Raw genomic sequence first — 26,684 nt, 5'->3', positions numbered from 1 at the left:
CCTCCATTCTGGGTCCTATCCTATTAGAATGTTGCCCTAACTGAGCCTCTTCCTAGTATAATGTCCCCATCCTGGGTCCCTTCCAGCAATAATGTCCCTCCTTCTTCTTCATCACGTTTTAAATATAAACAAGTATACTCACCTTCTCCAGCTTCCACAATGCGCTGCGTCTTCTTCCATAGCCAGTGCAGAAGCCAGCAGCTGACTTTACCAGCACAGGCAGCGCATGATGTCACTGCCAGTAAGCTGCCAGCCTCTGATAGACCGGTGGTGTGTATCGCCATGCATGGAACCGGCAGGTCTTTACACCGCAATACATTTCAGCTGAACGTGCATCTGAGGATGCTCATCCAGATGAAATAGGTGCTGGTGCCGGCGTGCGACCTCCCACATGAGCCCAGTCGCGGTCACAGATGGTCGCAGGATTGTTACGCCCCTGGTCACTGTGTACGTAAAGTAAGGTTATATGTATTTCAACACGAGACTCAGGCATTGACTCAACTTTGATTTATTTGCATCATTTTGATATATACATTGTACACAATATGTAAACACGTCTCCAGTCTTTACGTAATAAGAATATAAAATAAGGATAAAATATTGTACACTTAAAGTTTAGTTTTAGAATTTTATGAATTTTTTGAAGACAAGCAAGCACACATTATTTATTTGCGTTTCTATGGCCACATTATGGACATTTTTGCAATAGAAACAATTCTAAATAGAGATGAGTGATTCTTTCGGGCAGATTCACTGAAACAAGCCATCAAGCTCGATATATTTAAGAGTCAAAAATTCAAAAAAAGGGTTAAAAAACAATACAATGTAATTTTCACCTGTTTTAGGCCCACTCTTCCCCTTTCCTGCTGGCACATGTTCTCGACAAGTCTTCCAGATTTTCCCCCAAAATCTTGGAATGTACTTGGGAATGTCTTCCAGTGCAGTCTTGACCTAACGCGGCCAAAACCACGACAGGCCAACACAGCGCTGGAAGATATTCCCAACTACAATTCAAGATCACGGAACGTTAGTGGAGGACCGGGCAGGGGGCTACACGTGAAAGGTGACGGATAGGCATAACCAGGTATAATATTTTATTGTCTTTATTGCCTTTCTAACCCTGAAAATAATAAATTAGCATGCAATTGGCCTTTGCTCTGCTGGATTTGGGAGAATACAATTCTTTAAATTGGGAAATCTGGTGAATTCAAAATTTTTTATAAATTCAAAATAAATTTGATTCGCTGCCAAATGATTCACTCATCTCTAGTCCTAATCTTTAAAGGGAATCTGCCATTGGGTTTTTGCTACTTCATCTAAGAGCAGCATAATGTAAGAAAAGAGACCCTGATTCCAATGATGTATGAAGGTATGACTTAGTTTATTGTGTGCAACAGTTGTGACACAATCAGAGTTTTTAGATGTAACCTGTAGCAGAGCTCAGAAAGCTGCCCCTGTCCACACTACTGTTTTCTGTGTGCATCGTCTATCAACAGTGAACTGCTTATTAGAGGGGGAGGCGTAGCGGGACCAGGGCTCACGTGCAGTGTGGTCAGAGCAGTGATAATCTACTAGTGATAAAACCTTCATTGTAAGTAAACAACACCACACAGCCTAATAACTGACACATCGCTGAATTCAGTATCTCAGCCCCATCCTGATGCCGCCCTTAGATTACATAGCAAAACCTGCTGACAAATTTCCTTTAAAGAGAAATTCCACCTTTTATTAGATAGTGTATGAATATTCATTGGAAGTCAGGCTCAACCCACTGGGCTTGGGATCTTTTGTCACCTGCAGGATAATCTATGGCTAGCTTTAGCCTCAGGCATACTAATATATATGCACCTTGGTTGCTGTGTTAAACAACCTTAAATGATGAACAGTTTTCATATTCCAGATATATACAGTTACTGTCCAACTACGTGCAATGCAGCCCTTTCAGTGAGTAATTAGTCTTCAAAAGTATTCTACCAGCACTATAAGTACTGGAACGTCCCTTCCTACACTTATATTGTGCCTTTAATTGTGCTATAGTTTTCTTACTCTGAATGAAAAGCCCCCTTTCTATCATACCTGTATACAGTTTGAAAAGTAGAAAAGCGGGAGGACAGAGACAAAACACCCCTCTTTTACTGAAATCTGCATTATTGACTCAGCTGCTAGAGATGGATTACTCTTTAATCACTTTGCGATAATTTTTCTTCCTAAAAAACATAATTTTCTTTAAATAAAGTATTTTGTTATTTTGCTAGTCACTATGTTGATCTTCAAAAGAGTTCATAAAAGGAGCCATCTGAATTTTATGGAAACAGTTGTGACCATTTAGAGATGTTTCAGAATGAATGTAATAAACCTTAAGACAACATGAAGATGACCATTCTTAAAATATTTATTAATAAAAAAAAACCTAAAATATTTATGTATACAAATTTGATGAGAAAACCCCCATGCATACTGACAGCGCACAATAAAAAGAACAAAACATATACATCGGATGGCTTTAAAAAAAATGACGCCGTTGTGGTGACTTCTATGAACAAGCTACTTATAGCATGTGTGTCCCTCGCAGCAAAATAAAAATTATAATTTTTTTAGACACCAACATAATTTGGGATTGCTCACACTTCACAAATATTTTTAACCATAGTTTATAACCACTCAGACAATGGCATAAGGTCATGGATAAAGCATTGTTTTTTCCCAGTACACAATTATTACTGGTTTAAGGGGACTGTGCTTTCAACAAGAATGGAAAAGTGGTTGTGTTCTAACATTTTAATAGAATTAGCTTTTATTATCACTTAATTTACTTCTTGTACATTGTGCATCTAACCGATAATTTGCATAATTGAAGCAACTTCAGATTATAATGGAAAATAGAAACACATTAAACTGAACATTGTAAAAAAATAGCTTCAATATGAAACATTATTTCTATGAGAACTTTATATTTTGTGTTTTTTTTTTTTTTCCTTCAGAGATATTCTTAATACACCAAGCCTGATTAAGGCTTCAGGACATAATCTCCTCAATGGATTTCTTCTATTTGATAATTTATAGAGGAAACTTTCCCTTCTTCTTGCAGCAGTTACAGCATAGGGGGGAAAAAAATGCTTATTGCACGCTTGTGGGATTTTTGTTTAATTTTATCTCATTTTTCGTAATCTCATTCTGTTTTCTTTGTCCCTTTTTTTAAGCAGATTGATAAACTGATTGAAAAAATGTTCTTGGTCTTTCTTTTTCTGGACAACACGAAAACGTTGGTCTCTTCCGTGTTTCTCTGCAAATTCCTTAAAAGTGGTCCTAATGAGAACAATATAGGATATTATTATTAATAAGAATAAGAAAAATACATTGTTTGAGTAATATGCTTTTATCAAGTTATCATTAGTTAAAATTTAAAAAAAAATACAAATTGTAAAATTAAATTGATATAAAGTATTCTGTTATCATATTGCATACTCTTAATATGTGTCACAATGTTACGATTGATGGAGGTCTGGCTTTCATCATCTGGGGTGATCCTGAAAGCAAACTTTTTGAGGTCCCTTTATTTGGTTCCTTTTGTTGCTTCTGTTCAACCTTTGAGTCAGGAACTGCAAAAATAGTTCATGAATAGAACTTTGTTCCAGTTCCCTGACCAGCACATCCTGGGTAGTGATATTAGGCAATAAATAAAGTCACAGTCCTGAACTAGTGCTCCACCTCTTTCATTCTGAGGATTGGTGGATGTTGATAATCCATTGATATATAAGTGATGACATTTCTTTCTTCCAATCTAAGAGAGAGGCATGCTAAGCAGTCAGTAGGATGATTGAAAGCTCAGCCATCCAATCCGATGCTGGGGCATGCTGAGCTGTCAGTGTCTTGAGTGCCAGTTTCGCCGTCCAATCAGGACCAGGGTGTGCCAGTGCTTCATACATGTGTCTCCTTAATAGTATATACCTGGCTATTTAGCCAACTCTCTGCCTTAGATTACTGGCTATTGTAGCGTTGTTCAAGAGGTGTGTGTGTGTTTGTTCTGTGCTCCTAATCTTGTATTCTGATTTTTGCTTCTCGACTTTGGATTTATCTTAACCATCTGGTTTGCCTAACCCTTTTGTTGCGATCTGTTACCTTTTTTGAATTTTGACCTCGGACTGTTGCCTGATTATGCCTTTGTCTCACCCTTTTGTCTATGACATAGCCTTCTGGCTTTTGACCTTGGACTTTTTGACTACCCAGTCCTTGTACATGAGTAGTGAGTAGCATCACATTACAGTTGGCCTATACATTTATCTTTTTCACCAGTATGGATCCTGTTCACATGCTCTGTGACCAGGTGACACAGATAATTCAGGATCTGGCCAAGAAATACCAGAGTCTTGAATCATTGCAATATCAGTTGCAGGGTGAGATAATTAGTTGGATGAAAACTTCCCATAGCTCTCCAATGCCGGCAGTGGCTGGGATATCAGTATCCTCTTACGTGTAGTTTGTTTTCTCCCCAACCAGTATTGGTCCGTCCTGATAAATTTTCAGGGGAGAAAGAACAGTTTAGGGAGAGCTGTAGGCTATTTTTTTACCCTGAGACCCCAGTCATAGGGAATGAGTTCCAGTGGATGGAATAATCATGTCCTCACTGGGAGAGAGTCCTTAGGCTTGGGCATTTTCTTTGCTCCCCCCCATGCCTCCTAATGGTTATCTGTTGATGATTTTTTTGACGCCTTGGGGCTAATCTACAATGAACCTCACTGAATCTAGGTCGCGGAGGCAAAGATCATTAACCTGACACCGGGTGGCCGCAACGTGAGGACTATATTACCGAGTTCCGGCAGTGGTCCGAGTGGTGGACATCCCCTTTATCTTGATAACAGCAGAAAGTAGAAATCTGAAACTGATTTCAGTATAACATTGAGTGCCTATCATAAGTATGCAAATCGATTGGTGCTCATTTACAGTCAAACAGGAGAAATTCCAGGTCATACACTTTTTCAATATAGTATGTGAATCTTGCTAAGCTTCAGTAGCAAAGAGCTTATAAAGGAGTGTGAACTGGGCATTGTAAGACCACCATTCCATCGTGTGTGACAGAGACGTAAGTGAGTTAAAGTAATGAAGTATGTTATAAAAATTCATAAACTTACAATTCGTGGAGGATAATTAAATTAAAAAAAAAAGTTTAGTTACTCTTTAAAATGTAATTACAATAATTAGAGAAATGTTCAATCTTTAAATTGTGTAATGTTCACTTTATGAAATTTTACAATTTAATGAACGGCGATAATGAAAACTTAAAATAGTTAAAGTAAGTTGCTTTAAACTGCTCTGAAGAGGTTGTTTCACCTTCATAAATGTGTAAAAATTGCAAAATGCTTGTAAAAAAAATGACTTTACAATTTATTTCTTAGTAAAATCCTCTCTGTTCTCAAGAGTGCAGGAACATTTAATTTTATAGTGTACTGCTCTTTGCCAAGGTATCCGGCAACTTCTGCAGTATGTTTGAGTTGGTCGGTTTCTTAAACAAGGAGCGTGTGCTTCAAAGCCTTTTGCTTTATGGCTTGAAGTCGCCATTCTGAAGTCTGCATGATCACAGGATCTGGCCAAGGTCAGTGACCTTGTGCTTCTCTAAAGCCGCACAGACAAAATTGCTATGCCTAGTCACAATGAAAGAACATATTAAAGAGGAGACTGAAAACTCTGTTTTGAACCGTCAATCTTCAAGAGCACACCTCTCCCTGGCAAGCAGGAAACCTGGAGTCAGAGAAGCGGTGCGCTCCTGATTAAAAAACCTTATATAGCCTCTTTTAATTAATTGAATTCTAGAATTCGCCCTTTTCTTACTTTCGACTCTGCAAAAACTCTGACTGTTTCACTTATTCATTCTCGTCTGGACTATTGTAACTCTCTACTAATCGGCCTCCCTCTTGCAAAACTCTCCCCGCTCCAATCTGTCCTGAATGCTGCAGCCAGGATCATATTCCTCACCAACCGTTACACCGATGCCTCTACCCTGTGCCAGTCATTACACTGGCTACCCATCCACTCCAGAATCCAGTACAAAACTACTACCCTCATCCACAAAGCACTCCATGGCTCAGCACCACCCAAATCTCCTCCCTGGTATCAGTCTACCACCCTACCCGTGCCCTCCGCTCCGCTAATGACCTCAGGTTAGCATCCTCAATAATCAGAACCTCCCACTCCCGTCTCCAAGACTTTACACATGCTGCGCCGATTCTTTGGAATGCACTACCTAGGTTAATACGATTAATCCCCAATCCCCACAGTTTTAAGCGTGCCCTAAAAACTCATTTGTTCAGACTGGCCTACCGCCTCAATGCATTAACCTAACGATCCCTGTGTGGCCTATTTATAATAAAAAAAAAAAATAAAAAAAAAGGTTCCTCGCATCATGTTCTCATACACTTTATGCAGTATTAGCCCTCTGTGTCTGTACTGTTACATACTTAGGCAGGTAACTGGTTCATGCAGCTTTACATGAACACCTGAGCCTTACACTATAGCTGGTCCGAATAACTAAAGCAATTGTTACCATCCACCTCTCGTGTCTCCCCTTTTCCCCATAGTTTGTAAGCTTGCGAGCAGGGCCCTCACTCCTCTTGGTATCTATTTTGAACTGTGATTTCTGTTATGCTGTAATGTCTATTGTCTGTACAAGTCCCCTCTATAATTTGTAAAGCGCTGCGGAATATGTTGGCGCTATATAAATAAAAATTATTATTATTTATATTATTATTATAATTGAACTATTTACAGAAAATCTAATTCTGGGCAATAGGAAAGGTATGGCCACCCCCTTTTGCTTAGATGTAAATGCAATCCAAACAATACCTCCTTGCCGTGCCAAAATAATATTCACTCTGGCAATATTGTACTGTCAAAATATCTGGCACAAAAAGTCAGCTTCCTTCTGTAAATGATGGGAGCCGGCACACCATTGAGCCACTTGCATTTTTTATATTGCTCTCTCTCTGGGTACATTGTGTTTGGCTTCCAGTTGCGACTAATATACCCATTATGGATGCTCTACACTGTGGTGATTTTATCATTAATATTATGTTCACCGTCTTGTGAACACCTATTTAATAGGAATTTATTTAAGATCCAAAAGAGCTGACTTTTTTGGTGAGCAGAGCCAAATGATCCAGCTCACTAAGGGCTTTTAGAAAATGGGAGTAAGAGTCAATTGTCTAGTTTGCAACCTGCTAAAATTGACGCCATCCTTTTGGAGTTATGCAAAATTCTGTCTTTTTTTATTCATCTCCTATAAGTGTTTTATGGCTGAATATAGGCCGAAACAAGAGAAAAACGTCAATATGTTTTAAATAATGGATATAGATAGGTTTCTTCACCCAGGGTAAAGATTAGCTATCTCTCTATACAATGCAACCCAAGGCAGAGCCCCTATGTCAAGACAAATGCTGATCTCAGAGGTTGGAATTAAAGGGAACCTGTCAAGTGAAAAAACACTATTAATCTGTAATTTAATAGTATTCTGAGCGCCCCGCTCCGGTGAGGAGATTAACTCTAGTCCTTCTGTCAGCACTTTTGGCTTAGTAGCTGCTCTGCATATAGAGAGCAGTGGCTGTAACCTCGCCCTCAGCATTGACTGACAGCAGCTCAGCATTAGCGCCAACTGTCTTTCAGTGCTGGGGTGAGGATAGAGTCATCATATTCTATACACTGAGCATTGACTGAACCAGCATCGTCGCCATCCTCCTTGCCGGAAGAAATAAAGTTAATTTCCTCCTGGCAGCGAAGCTCTCGGTGCCGGCATGAGGATGGATCAGAACAATAGTGTTTTTTCAAGTGACAGGTTCCCTTTAATCTGTTAGACCTTCATGGCATATCCAGTCTAAGATGAGAATACCCCTTTAATGAGATTTTCAGAAAAAAATTGGATACTCCTAAATTTTCTCAAGTAATCTTGCAGCAGCCCCACCGAAGAAAAGAGTCAGGTCAAATTAAATCAATGGTCTGTACATATAATGCACAGATGTACCGAGCCATCTACAGCCACAGGTGCTCTTTATAGCGAGTGTCGCAAGTAATATATTATTGCTGTCTTTCATACCATATATTATATAATGCCCATTTAATGGTAAATCTTAATATAGTAGAACAATACATAATGACCAACACTATTAAATCATGTCCAATTGACTTATTAGAGGTGTTAGTAATACCTTGGAGACAATTTCGATTCTTCTAGAAGCTTTTTAAATTCTTCTTTGGCAAGCATTAATTTACTTCTCTTTTCTTTATATTCTTCTTTAATTCGAGTTTTTACAAACTGATCGAACACCTAAAAGGGAAGCCATTTATATGTTATATCAGGACAATATTTGAATTCCCACATGTACTCAGCCTGTCTAGCAGCCATAAATCATGCAACTGAGGCGATGATAACTAAATCTCTGAGCACTAACAAATACTCGGAGACAATGTGAGCGTGCTCGGGAAAACCTGAGCAACGAGTATACTCGCTCATCACTGGTGGCAACGCATGTCATTAACAGTGTGACATGGGGTTGGCATATGTCATTGACGTCAATGATGGGGGCTTCATCACTATGTGACTGTGTGAGACCAATTACTGGTCTTAGAACCTCAAGAGAGTGCCAGAAGAACCGAAGATGGACACTGAGGACAAGCAGAGGCATAGATGAGATAACGATAGGTGAGGGCCTGGACAGATGAATATAATATGAATATAATGTATTTTAATATTTTTTTAAAGTTATTCATTAAGTTTTAGGGTCTGTAGAAATAAGATTTTATTATGCCAATTACGCTTCATTCATTTCGGAACAATTTTCTTTTATTTGGATTAAATCAAATCAAATATTCTGGCCAAATTGAACAAATCTGGCCAAAACGAATTTAGGGAAAATGGATCTTATCTACATTTTAACTTGAGTAGCAAAACCCCTGGGGCATAGTAGCATTGTTGAATTAGGTTCTTATGGCACACCTGGAAAAATGATTGTGAGGACCCAACCTCTATTTATTACAGAATATGTACACGTCCACTTACAATCACTTTACAATCTTTGCTGCTATCACTGCATACACCAGTGTAATCAATAAGATTAAAATAAGATCTAAAAAGTTATTTGTAAATCATCTTAAAAAAATAAACTAAAAGTGGCATGTTGTTACAAAATAGAATTGGGTGCTTCACGTGCACTTTCATGTTGGCAGGTGCTAAATCTGTAGAAACATTTTTACTCCCCTACATCTATATTCTCACTTTTTGTGTCAATGTCAAACCTGTAAAAAAACACAATCTGGTAATCTTGAAAAGGTGACATCAAGAAGTCTAGTCATATTTATTGCCACTTTCTTTCTGATTTTATTAACTAATCACACACCCCTGTTAGTGTGCCAGGTTTTGTCATGTTAAGAAATCGTACCAAGAATAAGTATTTCAGAATTTTTTCCACCTTTAATGTCACTCATTATCTGTACAAGTCAATTGAAAAATAAACTGAAATCTTTTCAGGCAGAAAAATAAAAATAAAGAACTAACTAACATAAGGTGATTGCGTAAAAATGCACAACCTTAAACTAATATTTTGTTGAAATACACTTACAATTTATGACATAATTTAGTTTTTTGGGTAGGATTCTATTGGCATGGCACATCTAGAATTGGTAATTGTTGCCCACTGTTTGCGGTAATTTCAAATTTGTCAGATTACCAGCGCATCTGTTATGTTTGCTAATGACAGGTGTTATGAAGGCAATCCAGAAACACAGTGTGCTTAGCGATCAGAGCGCACACAGTGATCTGACAAATACCCAAAAATACAAGAACGAGCTCTGAGACGTGGAAACTCTGTAGACTGCACACCTGATCCTATCCTAAACACAACTAAAAGCGGCTGTGGATTGCCCCTAACAACTACCTAGGCAACTCGGCACAGCCTAAGAAACTAGCTAGCCTGAAGATAGAAAAATAGGCCTGACTTGCCCCAGAGAAATTCCCCAAAGGAAAAGGCAGCCCCCCACATATAATGACTGTGAGTAAGATGAAAAGACAAAACGTAGGGATGAAATAGATTCAGCAAAGTGGGGCCCGATATTCTAGGACAGAGCGAGGACAGTAAAGCGAACTTTGCCGTCTACAAAAAACCCTAAAGCAAAACCACGCAAAGGGGGCAAAAAAAAACCACCGTGCCGAACTAACGGCACGGCGGTACACCCTTTGCGTCTCAGAGCTTCCAGCAAAACAAAAGACAAGCTGGACAGAAAAAAAGCAACAAAAAAGCAAAAAGCACTTAGCTATACAGAGCAGCAGGTCACAGGAACAATCAGGAGAAGCTCAGATCCAACACTGAAACATTGACAAGGAGCAAGGATAGCAGCATCAGGCGGGGTTAAGTAATGAAGCAGTTAACGAGCTCACCAGAACACCTGAGGGAGGAAGCTCAGAAGCTGCAGTACCACTTGTGACCACAGGAGTGAATTCAGCCACAGAATTCACAACAGTACCCCCCCTTGAGGAGGGGTCACCGAACCCTCACCAGAGCCCCCAGGCCGACCAGGATGAGCCGCATGAAAGGCACGAACAAGATCGGAAGCATGAACATCAGAGGCAAAAACCCAGGAATTATCTTCCTGAGCATAACCCTTCCATTTAACCAGATACTGGAGTTTCCGTCTAGAAACACGAGAATCCAAAATCTTCTCCACAATATACTCCAATTCCCCCTCCACCAAAACCGGGGCAGGAGGCTCAACAGATGGAACCATAGGTGCCACGTATCTCCGCAACAACGACCTATGGAATACATTATGTATGGAAAAGGAGTCTGGGAGGGTTAAACGAAAAGACACAGGATTGAGAACCTCAGAAATCCTATACGGACCAATAAAACGAGGTTTAAATTTAGGAGAGGAAACCTTCATAGGAATATGACGAGAAGATAACCAAACCAAATCCCCAACACGAAGTCGGGGACCCACACAGCGTCTGCGATTAGCAAAACGTTGAGCCTTCTCCTGGGACAAGGTCAAATTGTCCACTACATGAGTCCAAATCTGCTGCAACCTGTCCACCACAGTATCCACACCAGGACAGTCCGAAGACTCAACCTGCCCTGAAGAGAAACGAGGATGGAACCCAGAGTTGCAGAAAAACGGCGAAACCAAAGTAGCCGAGCTGGCCCGATTATTAAGGGCGAACTCAGCCAAAGGCAAAAAGGACACCCAGTCATCCTGATCAGCAGAAACAAAGCATCTCAGATATGTTTCCAAGGTCTGATTGGTTCGTTCGGTCTGGCCATTAGTCTGAGGATGGAAAGCCGAGGAAAAGGATAGGAACAATGCCCATCCTACCACAAAAGGCTCGCCAAAACCTTGAAACAAACTGGGAACCTCTGTCAGAAACAATATTCTCAGGAATGCCATGCAACCGAACCACATGCTGAAAGAACAAAGGTACCAAATCAGAGGAGGAAGGCAATTTAGCCAAGGGCACCAGATGGACCATTTTAGAAAAGCGATCACAGACCACCCAAATGACTGACATCTTTTGAGAAACGGGAAGGTCAGAAATGAAATCCATCGAAATATGTGTCCAAGGCCTCTTTGGGACCGGCAAGGGCAAAAGCAACCCACTGGCACGAGAACAGCAGGGCTTAGCCCTAGCACAAATCCCACAGGACTGCACAAAAGTACGTACATCCCGTGACAGAGATGGCCACCAGAAGGATCTAGCCACTAACTCTCTGGTACCAAAGATTCCAGGATGACCAGCCAACACCGAACAATGAAGTTCAGAGATAAGTATATTAGTCCACCTATCAGGGACGAACAGTTTCTCTGCTGGACAACGATCAGGTTTATTCGCCTGAAATTTTTGCAGCACCCGCCGCAAATCAGGGGAGATGGCAGACACAATGACTCCTTCCTTGAGGATACTCGCTGGCTCAGATAAACCCGGAGAGTCGGGCACAAAACTCCTAGACAGAGCATCCGCCTTCACATTTTTAGAGCCCGGAAGGTACGAAATCACAAAGTCGAAGCGGACAAAAAATAACGACCAACGGGCCTGTCTAGGATTCAAGCACTTGGCAGACTCGAGATAAGTCAAGTTCTTATGATCAGTCAATACCACCACGCGATGCTTAGCTCCTTCAAGCCAATGACGCCACTCCTCGAATGCCCACTTCATGGCCAGCAACTCTCGATTGCCCACATCATAATTACGCTCAGCGGGCGAAAACTTCCTGGAAAAGAAAGCACATGGTTTCATCACTGAGCAATCAGAACCTCTCTGTGACAAAACCGCCCCTGCTCCAATCTCAGAAGCATCAACCTCGACCTGGAACGGAAGAGAAACATCTGGCTGACACAACACAGGGGCAGAACAAAAACGACGCTTCAACTCCTGAAAAGCTTCCACAGCAGCAGAAGACCAATTAACCAAATCAGCACCCTTCTTGGTCAAATCGGTCAATGGTTTGGCAATGCTAGAAAAATTACAGATGAAGCGACGATAAAAATTAGCAAAGCCCAGGAACTTTTGCAGACTTTTCAGAGATGTCGGCTGAATCCAATCCTGGATGGCTTGGACCTTAACTGGATCCATCTCGATAGTAGAAGGGGTAAAGATGAACCCCAAAAATGAAACTTTCTGCACACCGAAGAGACACTTTGATCCCTTCACAAACAAAGAGTTAGCACGCAGGACCTGAAAAACCATTCTGACCTGCTTCACATGAGACTCCCAATCATCTGAGAAGATCAAAATGTCATCCAAGTAAACAATCAGGAATTTATCCAGATACTCACGGAAGATGTCATGCATAAAAGACTGAAACACAGATGGAGCATTGGCAAGTCCGAACGGCATCACTAGATACTCAAAATGACCCTCGGGCGTATTGAATGCAGTTTTCCATTCATCTCCTTGCCTGATTCTCACCAGATTATACGCACCACGAAGATCTATCTTAGTGAACCAACTAGCCCCCTTAATCCGAGCAAACAAGTCAGATAACAATGGCAAGGGATACTGAAATTTAACAGTGATCTTATTAAGAAGGCGGTAATCAATACACGGTCTCAGCGAACCATCCTTCTTGGCTACAAAGAAGAACCCTGCTCCCAGTGGTGATGACGATGGGCGAATATGTCCCTTCTCCAGGGATTCCTTCACATAACTGCGCATAGCGGCATGTTCGGGCACGGATAAATTAAATAATCGACCTTTAGGGAATTTACTACCAGGAATCAAATTGATAGCACAATCACAATCCCTATGCGGAGGTAGAGCATCGGACTTGGGCTCTTCAAATACATCCTGATAATCAGACAAGAACTCTGGGACCTCAGAAGGGGTGGATGACGAAATCGACAAAAATGGAACATCACCATGTACCCCCTGACAACCCCAGCTGGATACCGACATGGAATTCCAATCCAATACTGGATTATGGGTTTGTAGCCATGGCAACCCCAACACGACCACATCATGCAGATTATGCAACACCAGAAAGCGAATAACTTCCTGATGTGCAGGAGCCATGCACATGGTCAGCTGGGCCCAGTATTGAGGTTTATTCTTGGCCAAAGGTGTAGCATCAATTCCTCTCAATGGAATAGGACACCGCAAAGGCTCCAAGAAAAACCCACAACGTTTAGCATAATCCAAATCCATCAGATTCAGGGCAGCGCCCGAATCCACAAACGCCATGACAGAAAACGACGACAAAGAGCATATCAAGGTAATGGACAGAAGGAATTTGGACTGTACAGTACCAATGACGGCAGACCTAGCGGACCGCTTAGTGCGCTTAGGACAATCAGAAATAGCATGAGTGGAATCACCACAGTAGAAACACAGACCATTCAGACGTCTGTATTCCTGCCGTTCAACTCTAGTCATAGTCCTATCGCACTGCATAGGCTCAGGTTTAACCTCAGGCAGTACCGCCAAATGGTGCACAGATTTACGCTCGCGCAAGCGTCGACCGATCTGAATGGCCAAAGACAAAGACTCATTCAAACCAGCAGGCATAGGAAATCCCACCATGACATCCTTAAGAGCCTCAGAGAGACCCTTTCTGAACAAAGCTGCCAGCGCAGATTCATTCCACTGAGTGACATAGTAACATAGTAACATAGTTAGTAAGGCCGAAAAAAGACATTTGTCCATCCAGTTCAGCCTATATTCCATCATAATAAATACCCAGATCTACGTCCTTCTACAGAACCTAATAATTGTATGATACAATATTGTTCTGCTCCAGGAAGACATCCAGGCATCTCTTGAACCCCTCGAGTGAGTACTGACCATTTCCTAAATTTCTGACAATATACTTCTATATCATCCTGACCCTGGCACAAAGCCAGCAAATTTTTCTCAGCCTGATCCACTGAATTAGGCTCATCGTACAGCAATCCGAGCGCCAGGAAAAACGCATCGACACTACTCAATGCAGGGTCTCCTGGCGCAAGAGAAAATGCCCAGTCTTGAGGGTCGCCGCGCAAAAAAGAAATAATAATCAAAACCTGTTGAATAGGATTACCAGAAGAATGAGGTTTCAAGGCCAGAAATAGCTTACAATTATTTTTGAAACTTAGAAACTTAGTTCTATCTCCAAAAAACAAATCAGGAATAGGAATTCTTGGTTCTAACATAGATTTCTGATCAATAGTATCTTGAATTTTTTGTACATTTATAACGAGATTATCCATTGAAGAGCACAGACCCTGAATATCCATGTCCACACCTGTGTCCAGAATCACCCAAATGTCTAGGGGAAAAAAAAAAGTGAACACAGAGCAGAAAAAAAAAAAATGATGTCAGAACTTTTTCTTTCCCTCTATTGAGAATCATTAGTTTGGCTCCTTGTACTGTTATGTTTGCTAATGACAGGTGTTATGAAGGCAATCCAGAAACACAGTGTGCTTAGCGATCAGAGCGCACACAGTGATCTGACAAATACCCAAAAATACAAGAACGAGCTCTGAGACGTGGAAACTCTGTAGACTGCACACCTGATCCTATCCTAAACACAACTAAAAGCGGCTGTGGATTGCGCCTAACAACTACCTAGGCAACTCGGCACAGCCTAAGAAACTAGCTAGCCTGAAGATAGAAAAATAGGCCTGACTTGCCCCAGAGAAATTCCCCAAAGGAAAAGGCAGCCCCCCACATATAATGACTGTGAGTAAGATGAAAAGACAAAACGTAGGGATGAAATAGATTCAGCAAAGTGGGGCCCGATATTCTAGGACAGAGCGAGGACAGTAAAGCGAACTTTGCCGTCTACAAAAAACCCTAAAGCAAATCCACGCAAAGGGGGCAAAAAAACCCCACCGTGCCGAACTAACGGCACGGCGGTACACCCTTTGCGTCTCAGAGCTTCCAGCAAAACAAAAGACAAGCTGGACAGAAAAAAAGCAACAAAAAAGCAAAAAGCACTTAGCTATACAGAGCAGCAGGTCACAGGAACAATCAGGAGAAGCTCAGATCCAACACTGAAACATTGACAAGGAGCAAGGATAGCAGCATCAGGCGGAGTTAACCCTTATCCGGCTGAATAGGTACAATTGTAACTATTCCGTTTTAAAATTGCAATAACTTTTTTTTGAAAAGACGTAGAGGGCTGAAATTTCGTGACATCTCTACATTTTTGGTCCAGAATATATTGGCCAAATTTCAATAAAATATCTCCACCCGCTTCCGAGATAAGGGGTCGAGATCTTTTTGCATCCATAACAAGCTGCATAGGTACAAATGTACCTCATATATTTTGAATGAAGATAATGCAAGGGAAAAAGCATAAATTTTTTTTTAATGATAATGCTATTTAACTATTATAAACAAGTAAAAAACTGTTCATTTACATTATAAAAGAAAATGTAAGAAACTTTTTTTTATTGATTTTCTTTGCAAGTAATGCATGTTGGCTTTGCTACAGAGTGTTCATCGCAAATGGGTTTCACACAAACCACACAAGACTTTCTAGTCTTGCGTTGTTTTCGCCTCAGGTCTCTGCAGACATAGCAACTACCAACAACAGGGGAGGGTCCACGACTACCATGAGGTATTTTGGGGCCAGCTGCTGGCTGCGATGCTACCACAATGCATCGTCCAAGCACCATTTCTACTGCACCTCGAAGAAAATGGTTTCTCATTATCATTTTGTTTGTACTACGATCTTCAATTGCAATCATACACAGCTGATTTGCGAGATCTTTCAGGAACTTTCTTCGTTGATCCTTTGCCCTGAAGCTTGGATTGTGTTCTCTGTAGATGATGTAGGATGCTAACCCACTGACATCAATCATATTGTAGAAAAATGCCAAAGTCCAACGTGATGTTCGTCGTTTCACAGTGTACTCTCCCAACATTTTATCCATAACATCAACGCCACCTTTTGTTATGTTGTAGTATTTTATTATCTCTGGCTTGGCTGCTAGTGTCTCTTCAACTTCTCCCGTCATGTGCATAGATGATAGAAGCACGACTGATTTGTTCTTCTTTGGTACATATGAACAGACTGTTGCATCATGATTGTAGGCAAAATTTGTCGAGTATACAGGCCTTTCTTTGGCAGGCTGCATGTTGTTAGGTAGGAACCTTTTGTTTTTTCTCACTGTACCAACTAGTGTCATGTTCCAGGAGTTCAATACCTTAGCTAGTTCCATGGTTGTAAAGAAGTTATCGGTGGTGACATTTCTTCCAGAGCCTTTATACGAGCTCACTAGGTCCAATACTGTTCGTTCTCCAATGTTTACTTGTCGAGGACCATCAGTTGGTTTCCCAGTGTAGAGCTGACCTTGTAAAGGGTAGGCATTTGATGAGTCACAAGCCCAGAAAATCTTTATGCCATATTTAGCTGGTTTTGAAGGTATATACTGGGTAAATTTAGTATGACCTCTAAATGGAAATAATTGCTCGTCGACGGTGATACAATGATATGGCTTGTAGGCTCTCTCCAGATTACTGTTCAGCATTGTCCAGATGTCCCGTATTGGTGCAGCTTTATCTGTTTGCACACGTTCTGCACGTGTATTTTCGTTGTCAAACCTGATAAATCTGAGTATCATCTTGAAGCGGTCACGAGACATGGCTGCACGTATAAGAGGCAGAGCAGCAACATTCCACATTTCCTCCAGATTCTCTTTGTTGGCTCTGTGCACACCAGCAGCAATCAGTATGCCCAAAAATGCATGAAGTTCAGTTTCAGTAAATTGCTTGAATGTTTTTTGTGGTGGCCGTTTGGAAGAATCAGGAAAACGTTGTACCAGTTCGTTGTTGTAAGCATCACAAACTCTCTTGGCCTTTCGATTCGTTTCCCGTAATATGATGTCACACATCTCGGGAGTCATGATGGACTTGAATAGCTCTTTTGCTGTATATAGGTTGCTGATTGCTGCAGGGCCACCTCTTTGTCGTAGGACATTACGAGATTTTGTTTGTGCATTTGGCAGTGGATTACTGCACCATTGAGTTTCATCCTTAGCAGTCCAAATGTCGCCTGCACTTTGAGGCACAGAATCATCCTCAACACTTTCGTCTGATTCGTATTCATTTTCATGCTCTATGACCATTTCTTGTTCAATGTCTGAATCTTCTTCAGTAACATCCACTTGTGGTACATAGTTTTCATCATCAGATGGAACATATGGTTCATCCTCATGCTCAGAATCAGATTCTTCTAGCATTCGCATTATTTCGTCAGACGTAAATCTGTAAATATGAAAAAATGTAAAATAAATAATTTTCCGAAATACTACATTATTGGCTTTTCACAAAATTATACTAACCTGCAAACACGTTTTCTTGGATTATGGCGGAAACTAGATCCAGCATTACTATCACTCATGATGACTTGCTAGATGAATTTTGGCTTCGTATTTTGTGCTGAATATAAATAAAACATCGTAAAACAATATGTAGATACTAATTATTATCCATTTTTCGTATAAAAATTATACCTATAGTGATAAGTTTCATACAAAATATATGTAAGCCAAGTCCAGGCTGAAAGACAATTTGACTGTTCTGTCCCCACATAATGAGAATAAAGGTATAACTGGCTGTTAGATGCTGTGAGACTTTCCTACCTTCGTTTCCAAGAAATTGAAGACTTCACAAGCCTAGAAATGTGTGCTCACAGCAATGAGATGAACAGCAAAATGTCTAATGAGAGGAGGGAGGCAGGAAGACAAGTAGAAGCCACTCCCAGTTTGAATTAACTTAATTGACAGCAACATAAGTGACCAGTAACAACACTGAACAATAGATATCAGCATAACATTTGTAGCTGAATGAACTTTAGTTTCTGAAACCAAGTAAAGTCTTCCCACAGTGGAGGTATATGTGAAGGTACAATTGTACCTATGCAGCCTGTTAAGGTTGTAAAATTATGCAGCCTGACAAGGGTTAAGTAATGAAGCAGTTAACGAGCTCACCAGAACACCTGAGGGAGGAAGCTCAGAAGCTGCAGTACCACTTGTGACCACAGGAGTGAATTCAGCCACAGAATTCACAACACGCATCGTCTGTGTATGACCCTCTTTAGGTCAACCCACAGGTTTTCAATTTGATTAAAATTTGGGCTCAGATTGGTCCATTAAAAATCTTTGATTTTCTTCTGCCAAAGATTTAAAGGCATGCTTAGGGTCTTTTTCAAACTTACCATTCTTCTTCATCTTCATCATCAAAGGCTGGATGTATTTTTTGCCAAATTGACTGATATTTTGAACTGTTCACAATTCCCTCCAACTTCAATAAAGCCCCAGTTCCAGCTGCTAAAAAACAGCCCAAAAGGCATAATGCTGCTTCCAACATGCATCACCGTGGATATGGCGTTCTCGTGACACACAGTGTTGAATTTTTCCCAAACATGTCTCTTGGTAATTTGGTCAAAAAGTTGAACCTTGACCTCATCAGACCATAACATGATTTCCCACATGTTTTTGGCAGATGATGTAGGTTCTAGTAAAACATAGCAGGGATTGGAATTTTTCTTTGAGAGAAAAGACTTCCATCTTGCCACCCTCCCCCACGAGCCAGACATATGAAGAAAAACAGGAGATTATTGTCACATGCAGTACCCAACTAGTACGTGCCAGAAATTCATGCAGCTCTTTTATTGTTTCTGTCAGCCTCTTGGCAGGTTTCAAGGCCATTTTTTTTGTCTTTTCATTTAAGCCACCTCTTGTTGACTGTCTCTACAGTGCTCCATGGTATATCTAATGCCTTGGAAAATTTTTTGCACCTTTCTCCTCACTGATAACTTAACAATGAGATCTAGATCTCTTTGCTGTGTTGAAAACTAGTTATGAACCATGGCTTTTTCGAGAAAATGCAACTAAAAAGATGTTAGGTGTTGAGTTCCCACCACTGCACAGGGGGAATCTCGAGCTACCTCTGCTGTGGTCTCTCATTCTTCTTCAGCCACAGTGGAGTCTGCTCCGCGGAGATGACAGTCCCAGCGTCTGGCTCAGGCAGATACTGTGTGCTTGGTTACTGCTGATCTTCCAGGCTCAGCCATTGTAACCAGCACTGTTCAGTGGCAAGCAGACGCTCCTGGGACTAAGGGTACCGTCACACAGTGAAATTTTGATCGCTACAACGGTACGATCCGTGACGCTCCAGCGTCGTAACAATATCGCTCCAGCGTCGTAGACTGCTGTCACACTTTGCAATGTACGACGCTGGAGCGATAATTTCATGACTTATGTGCGATGTAGAAGCCGTTGGTTACTATGCGCACATCATATACGATATATGTTACACCATGCGATCATGCCGTCACAGCGGGACACTAGACGACGAAAGAAAGTTTCAAACGATCTGCTACGACGTACGATTCTCAGCGGGGTTCCTGATCGCAGGAGCGTGTCAGACATTGCGATATCGCTCGAACGTCACGGATATATCGCTCGAACGTCACGAATCGTGCCGTCGTAGCGATCAAAATTTCATTGTGTGACGGTACCCTAAGTCCTGCTTTTCCGCTACTGAGCATGCCCAAGGGATGACCTCTCATTGGAGGTCGGGGGTCACATGCTCAGGTCCTGAAGCATTCCTATTGGACCACTAGGAAGGTCCTGGAGAGCTTTCTCTATAAAAGGTTTGCTTGTATCAACTTATGTTTATGAGCTTAGCTACTTTGTGGTCTGTGTCAGCATGTGCTCAGGGTCGGCTGTATAGCCACTAGAATTCCGGCACCTCCGGAGAGGAGTTTGTGTGTGTGAATTTAGGGCTGGTGTATAGCCACTAGAATTCTTGCACCTCCAGAGAGGAGTTGTTTGTGTGCTGTTGCTGATTGTGGGACCACTGTATGCTACCTGCTCCGTTAGTTAGCTGTGATCCTCTGTGAGGTTAACAGAGCACAGAGTTGCCTTTTATTTCGGCGACTCTGTGAAGCAACAGAGTTCGCTCCTATACAGACCGGGTGACGGAACCTGTGTCTGTTCTGGCGTAGTACTGCCAAATAGTGCCGCCGTTCTACTCCCGGGCTGCGAACGCACCAATATCATCTCCATATTTACTCGGTGCATTCCGCCAGCCCTATCAAAAGATGTCAAGAAAATCCTATTAGAACAGCAAAACTTTGTATGAAGTTAATCAGAACCACTGTAAATGATGGAGGCTGTGCACCAACTACTGTGGAACATGATTGGCTAATTAGGAAAACATACACAAACCCAATTAACGAGGGTATTCGCACTTATACAGCCACATTATTTGAGCTTTGTTACTTTTATTTCCCCCCTCAAAATGATTTCAATTTGTTATTTAATGGAATTGTACAGATTATGGGTAACAAAATGGTGAAAAAGTTCCAAAATGATTTTTGATATGATTTTTTTAACTAGTCAGAAGCCTGACAGTTGAACAGTGCTGTGAAGAATGGTTATATCCACTGTACATACTATAACATTTTGAGCTGAATATTATATGGGGTTGTCGGTTGTCACACAATTAATGTAAATATTAATTCATCCTGTTAGATGATGCAACAAATGATAATTTTTCAATTAGAATATATTTTTAAAAAGTCTCCTGTGTCTAGATATTTCCCTTTTCACGGTGTCCCCTGTTGTTTTTTTGTACCCAACTGCATGCATTTTCAAGTAAAGTAATATTTTTCATGAGATGTCACATGGATGCCATTTACTTAGAACACAAAACTTGCCTGTTTTCGTTCTTCTGAGTTTAGCAAGAGATACCGAGGATCAAACACAATTTTATGCAGCTCCTTTTCCCATGAGGAGAATGCAGACACCTGCGGAGCATTCAAAACAGTTAGTTCCATTATAAACATTTTTCTCATTCCGTCTTGCTTTAGTCTGCTGCCACTTTAATGGACTTGAGAAGAAGCTAATTAAATAATTCTGCTATAAGAACTGGATGACTCATCGACTCTTATCGAGGACATTTAAATATTGAGAATGATATGAGTCGATATATCACATCATTGTAGAAAAATATGACGATTATTTTAATTAGTTTTGATAAAATAATGTACAGTGTTCTAGCCTATGTTCTCATCTGCTCTTCCAGAATTTTTGACAGCACAAACACATACAAGACAACTTACTTTTTCCATATATTAGAAGTAGCCAGTCAGTGTCAAGCCCTTTCCATAAGTCTTGCAGCACAACCACATATATTAGCTAATCCAGACATTATCTAAAAGGTATGAGCTCTTCAGCAGTTCTTAGCATAGTCTGGCTGGCTGAACGAGGTGTCTTTCAAACCTGGCCAAATTGCTTCCAAAGTATCCCAATCAATTGGCCAAACTGATGAGGGGCAAATACCCAGAAACAGCTACATGGAGATGGGTATCTATTGCTAAAATCCCTGAATTTAAGAATAATTTTTAGGCTAGCTACCTCTATAGGAACTAGCAATTTAGCTCTCTTTCTGAAGCACAAAAACTGATTTATATTTATTTTCCATGGAGCATTACTGATTCTGCTCTTCATCAAACTGGTCTCTTTAAAAAAAAGCAAGCGTGCTGTAAAATTTTCACATATGGAAAAATTACAATTTCTGTATCAGATACAACTCTGATACACTACACATAAAATATGTCTACAGGAAAGAAATTGTGAGCTTCAAAGGGACAAAAAGAAGATAAACCAAATTCTCCCGAGAGGGGGTTGGGAAGGGGGTATGCTGCGTGATCAATTTAGAGAATCTTTGTGTTTGTTGGATATTTTTAGAGAATTCCTGATTTAAATGATGTTGAGAGATGAGCAGCCTGAGTAGGGGTTGGCATTTTGACTGTTAGGGACTTAGTGTGCATTTCTCCACTAGTCTATCAACCACCAAGGTATCAACCACTGAGGACTCTCAATTCTAAATATTTTTCCACTAGTCTATTTTCTTAATCAGTAGCAGTCATTGCCTCTTACTAGTTCCCAGTACAGATCTCATTAGTAGAGATTGGCGAACCTGAACAGTAAAGTTCGGGGTCCGTACTGAACAACTACTGTTCAGACACAGACCCCGAACACGGACTTCAGCAAGAAGTTTTCAACTGTTCGGGTTTGGCACCTCAAACACTGGGTGTTTGCTACACTGTCATATGCATGACAGCGAGGCAAACACTGCCTATGATCGGTGGTAAAATCATTACTGCCAGTAAGAGATCTGCGGTTCCCATACTGTCAAATGACAGCGTTAGCTGTGACCAGAGGTAAAATGTTTACCTCCGGTCACTGATATCAGCTGATGGGACTACTACTCCCATCAGCCTACTTCTGCTGCCATTAATAACTGCAAGATCAGGCGGCGGGTGATGGGAGTATTCATCAGCCGGCGCCTGCACTCTAAATAAATATTTAAAAAGAAAAGGGTTAAGTTCACCTGTATTTTTGATAAACAGACAGGCAAAACTGACAGCTGTGGGTGGCAACCCTCAAATGTCAGCGTTAGCAAGGCTGGTTATCAAGAATATAGGGATCCCCATGCTGTTTTTTTCTTAATTATTTAAATAAATAATTTTAAAACATGGCATGTGGTCCCCCCATATTTGACAACCAGTCAAGCTAAAGCAGACAGCTGGGAGCTGGTATTCTCAGGCTGGTAAGGGGCATGGATATTGCCCCCCAAGCCTAAAAACAGCAGCCCACAACTGCCCCCAAAAAAGCGCATCCATTTGATGTGCCAATTCTTGCACTTTGCCCTGCTATTCCCACTTCACTGGTGGTGGTAGCAAGTGGGGTTCATATTTGTGGGGTTGTTATCACCTTTGTATTGTACGGTGACATCAAGCCCACATTTTAGTAATGGAAAGGCATCTTCAAGATATATATTCATTACTCCACACTGATGAGGGGCAAATACCCCAAAACAGCTGTCTGTGAATGGATACCATGTTTTGGCATAGGTAGTTTTCCTTTTTGGATGCTGCCCTTCCCGTGGTTGTTCCTTCCTGGTGAAAGACCTGTGTTTGCGTTGAGAAACACGTGATGGTGTCTCCGCTGCTTTTCTACATATATTCATTACTAATCCTATAGTTATATTGTAAATAAACACACATCCAGTATACTGTATTGTGAACAAAGTGTAGTTGTGGCAAAGCCAGAAAAAAAAATATAAGGAGGGTCATCCAGTCATCCATAGACCCATGAAGGCAACAACTAGCGGGCCTCATTCAAATATTTTGAAGGTTTTGATAATGTACTTCTGCATAAATAAAGGCTTTGCGCAAATTATAAAGTCAGGAAAAAATCATAAAGAGGGTAATACAGTAATCCATAGATCCTTGAAGGCAACAACTTGTGGAACTCACTCAAATATTTTGAAAGTGTACTTCATACACTTCTACACTTCTTAAGTCTTTGCACAAAGTGCAAAGCCAAGAGAAAATGATAAAGAGGGTAATTCAATAAACTTCTTCAGGTGCATGCTTCTCCTTCCTCTGGAGGCTGGTGGGACTGCCTCCAGCTGCTTTCTTGAGCTTGATTTCCAGGTGCCGGGTCTGTAAGTTACCAGGCTTCTGGTAGTTCTGGAGCCCCCAACATGTAGGAATGGATGACAACCCCCTGTGTCACCTGCACCATAGCCTGTTCCTGCATAGGAGGTGGTGAACCATAAGGATGGTCTGATCTTTCAGGGGTGGTGGCCCCGTCTTCAGCTTCCTTGAGGAGCCGCTCCCGGCCCTGTTCGTTTCACAAGAAGAGTTCATCCCACTCCTTTACTTCTCATAACCATACCTACCACATAACAGCAATGTCACTTCTCCATTGTTAAGAATGTAACCCTGGTCCCAGCCATCTCTACTGCCTGATGTGATGATGGGTCCAAACTCTTCTATGGACCCCCATCTCTGCTGCCAGTCATACATAATAACCTCCCCCCAGGATACCAGATCTCACCAACTTGAGGCTAGCAGGACCACTAGCATGTCTCCAAGCCCTGATCCTGGCTTGCCTTCTCTCTTCCTATTAGCCTAGGCCCCACAGTCAGCTCACCAGTTACTGGATCCTAGATCTCCCTTCTGCAGTCTGCAACATCACCAACAGTGAAGGCGGTGGACTTGGTGGCTGCGGGAAAGTGGCCAGTTCTGGACCATAGGCTCCTGCCACTTCTGCTGTTAAGCCAGTTTGGTCTGGCTCTGATATTCTTCCGGTCACTCCCTTGGGAGTCTAGTGGGATATTGCTATCTTTGTTGTCTTGCTGCCCACTAAGCACATTACACTTTATGGATTACTTATTCAATCCCCCCTAAAAAGAACAGTTTTTTTGAGGTTTATATATCACCATCATGTAACACTAACCATGTTAAGCACTATAGATGACTAATTGAATCCAGAAAAACATTTTGAACATTTTTTTTGAGTGTTGTATACCACTGAAATGTAACACAAACCAAGTAATACTCTATGGATGACAAATTCATTCCAGGAAAGTTTTGAACGCTTTTTTGGAGTGCTACATACTATCGAAATGTAACACAATCCACATTATAGTCTATAGATGACAAATTCAATCCAGAAAAAAAATTGCTTTTTTGGAGTGTTACATACCTTTGAAATGTAACACAAAGCATGTAATACTATATGGATAACGAATTCAAACCATAACAAATTTTGAACGCTTTTCTGGGGTGTTATATACCACTAAAATGTAACACAAACCATGCAATACTTTATGGATGACAATTTCAATCCAGAACAATTTTTGTACACTTTCTTGGGATGTTATAAACCACTGAAATATAACAGAAAGCATGTAATATTTTCTGGATAACAAACTGAATCGAGAAAAAATTTTGAATTCTTTTTCGAGCTTCAAATCAGAGCAACAGGCAATGTTTGTCGAGTGCTGAGCACATCCGAGTACGCAGATACTCTAGTAATATCCGGTTATCACCAAGCACATTTGTTCATCCCTACTTGGTCCCTCAAGAGCTCAGCACAGGTGAGTCTATCTATCATTGACTCTCTATACTTTCTCTCACACTTCTTGGTTACTTTTCTTTAGGTCTTTTTTGCACTAAAAACTACAGTACTCCTAGTGCAATTTACAAGTCAACCTAATCATGCCACTTTTTTAAGCACTTTTGCAAACTGAGTGTCTGCACACTCATGAAAAAAAATGGTGTACAACATTTTGAAAATCATGAGAAATTGATGCAGAAATTATATTGGAAAATTGTATATATTTTTGTTATACAAAGAATAACATTGCAGAACTTCCAGAGTATTACAGGTGGTTTTCCAAAAGACTGCAAGTAAATATACAGTGATGCTGAATTAAATTACATTATTGATTTGCCACACAAAAAAAGGTAGAAAAAAAATCTTTGCATGTATTTCTCCTACATTATAAGTAACTAGATACAAAGGAAAGAAAATAAATATACTTAAGGTATACATATTTGAAAGTAATTATAGAAGGCTACATGATTCTCAGTAAATGTGAAAGCAAGTTTTAACGTCTTACTCCTTATTGTAATGTCTATTCATATCAATGTTGCTCACTAGCCAATATCCTGACTTCTTACATACAAGTAAGAGTTGATTTTCACGGAAAGTCAAACCATTTTTCAGCATGTTTAGCGTATCAGAAGGAACCAGATATTACTTGGGAAAACTACTGCAAACACTAGAAACTCTATGCAAATGTGTGCCTTGTTTAGATTTAAACTTTGGTCCCGAGGGGGGACAAGTAAAAGGGCTAAACTGGCACCCTCAGGCTTTTTTTAGAATTGTTTGCAAAATAGTTAAGTGCCAAAGAATTGTAAAAGGGTCATAATTACAACAACTCATAATAACACATGATAAAAATATGGACAGAATTTGAACTAATTATCTGTTGTTATTTGTCGCAATTGTTTGGTTTTCCTAGGGGTCTTGCAAATGGCCATTTTATAGTTGAGCACATTTGCAGTATAGCACAATGGCTTATTACCCTTATGCCCTTGTAGTGATGTCAGCCTGGGTTTAAGGGCTTGCTCAGTCAAGTACTGTATTTTTCGGACTATTAGATGCACCGACTATAAAATGCATCCAGGGTTGGACAACAGAAAATAGGAAATAAAATATTTACATTAAAACTACCCTGGTGATGTAAAGATATGGAAGGGCTAATGTCGCTTATGTTGGTGGTCTATGGTTGTGCTCATTTCTTTAGTGCTCTAGGGTAGAAGAGAGAGATAATGATCCATTCCAAAGTGGTAGACGTA

The 26,684-nt window shown here is 40.7% G+C and overlaps 1 protein-coding gene across 1 annotated transcript in view; it reads right to left on the bottom strand.

The window, feature by feature from the left end:
• Positions 1–492: 492 nt before the first annotated feature.
• TCERG1L (transcription elongation regulator 1 like) overlaps positions 493–26,684 on the bottom strand; it is a 326,897-nt gene continuing 300,705 nt past the window's right edge. Inside the window, exons 11-13 of the mRNA XM_069753902.1 lie at positions 21,180–21,269; positions 8,193–8,311; positions 493–3,306 (exon numbers count right to left, since the gene is read on the bottom strand). Of these exons, the coding sequence (XP_069610003.1) occupies positions 3,150–3,306; positions 8,193–8,311; positions 21,180–21,269 (366 nt within the window). The 3' untranslated portion in view covers positions 493–3,149. The remainder of the gene's footprint in view (positions 3,307–8,192; positions 8,312–21,179; positions 21,270–26,684) is intronic.

Source organism: Ranitomeya imitator, chromosome 2 (assembly GCF_032444005.1).
Source record: "Ranitomeya imitator isolate aRanImi1 chromosome 2, aRanImi1.pri, whole genome shotgun sequence".
Classification (NCBI taxonomy): Eukaryota; Metazoa; Chordata; class Amphibia; order Anura; family Dendrobatidae; genus Ranitomeya; species Ranitomeya imitator.
The sequence above is the reverse complement of the archived record's forward strand: the minus strand, read 5'-3'. Positions and strand labels throughout refer to the sequence as shown.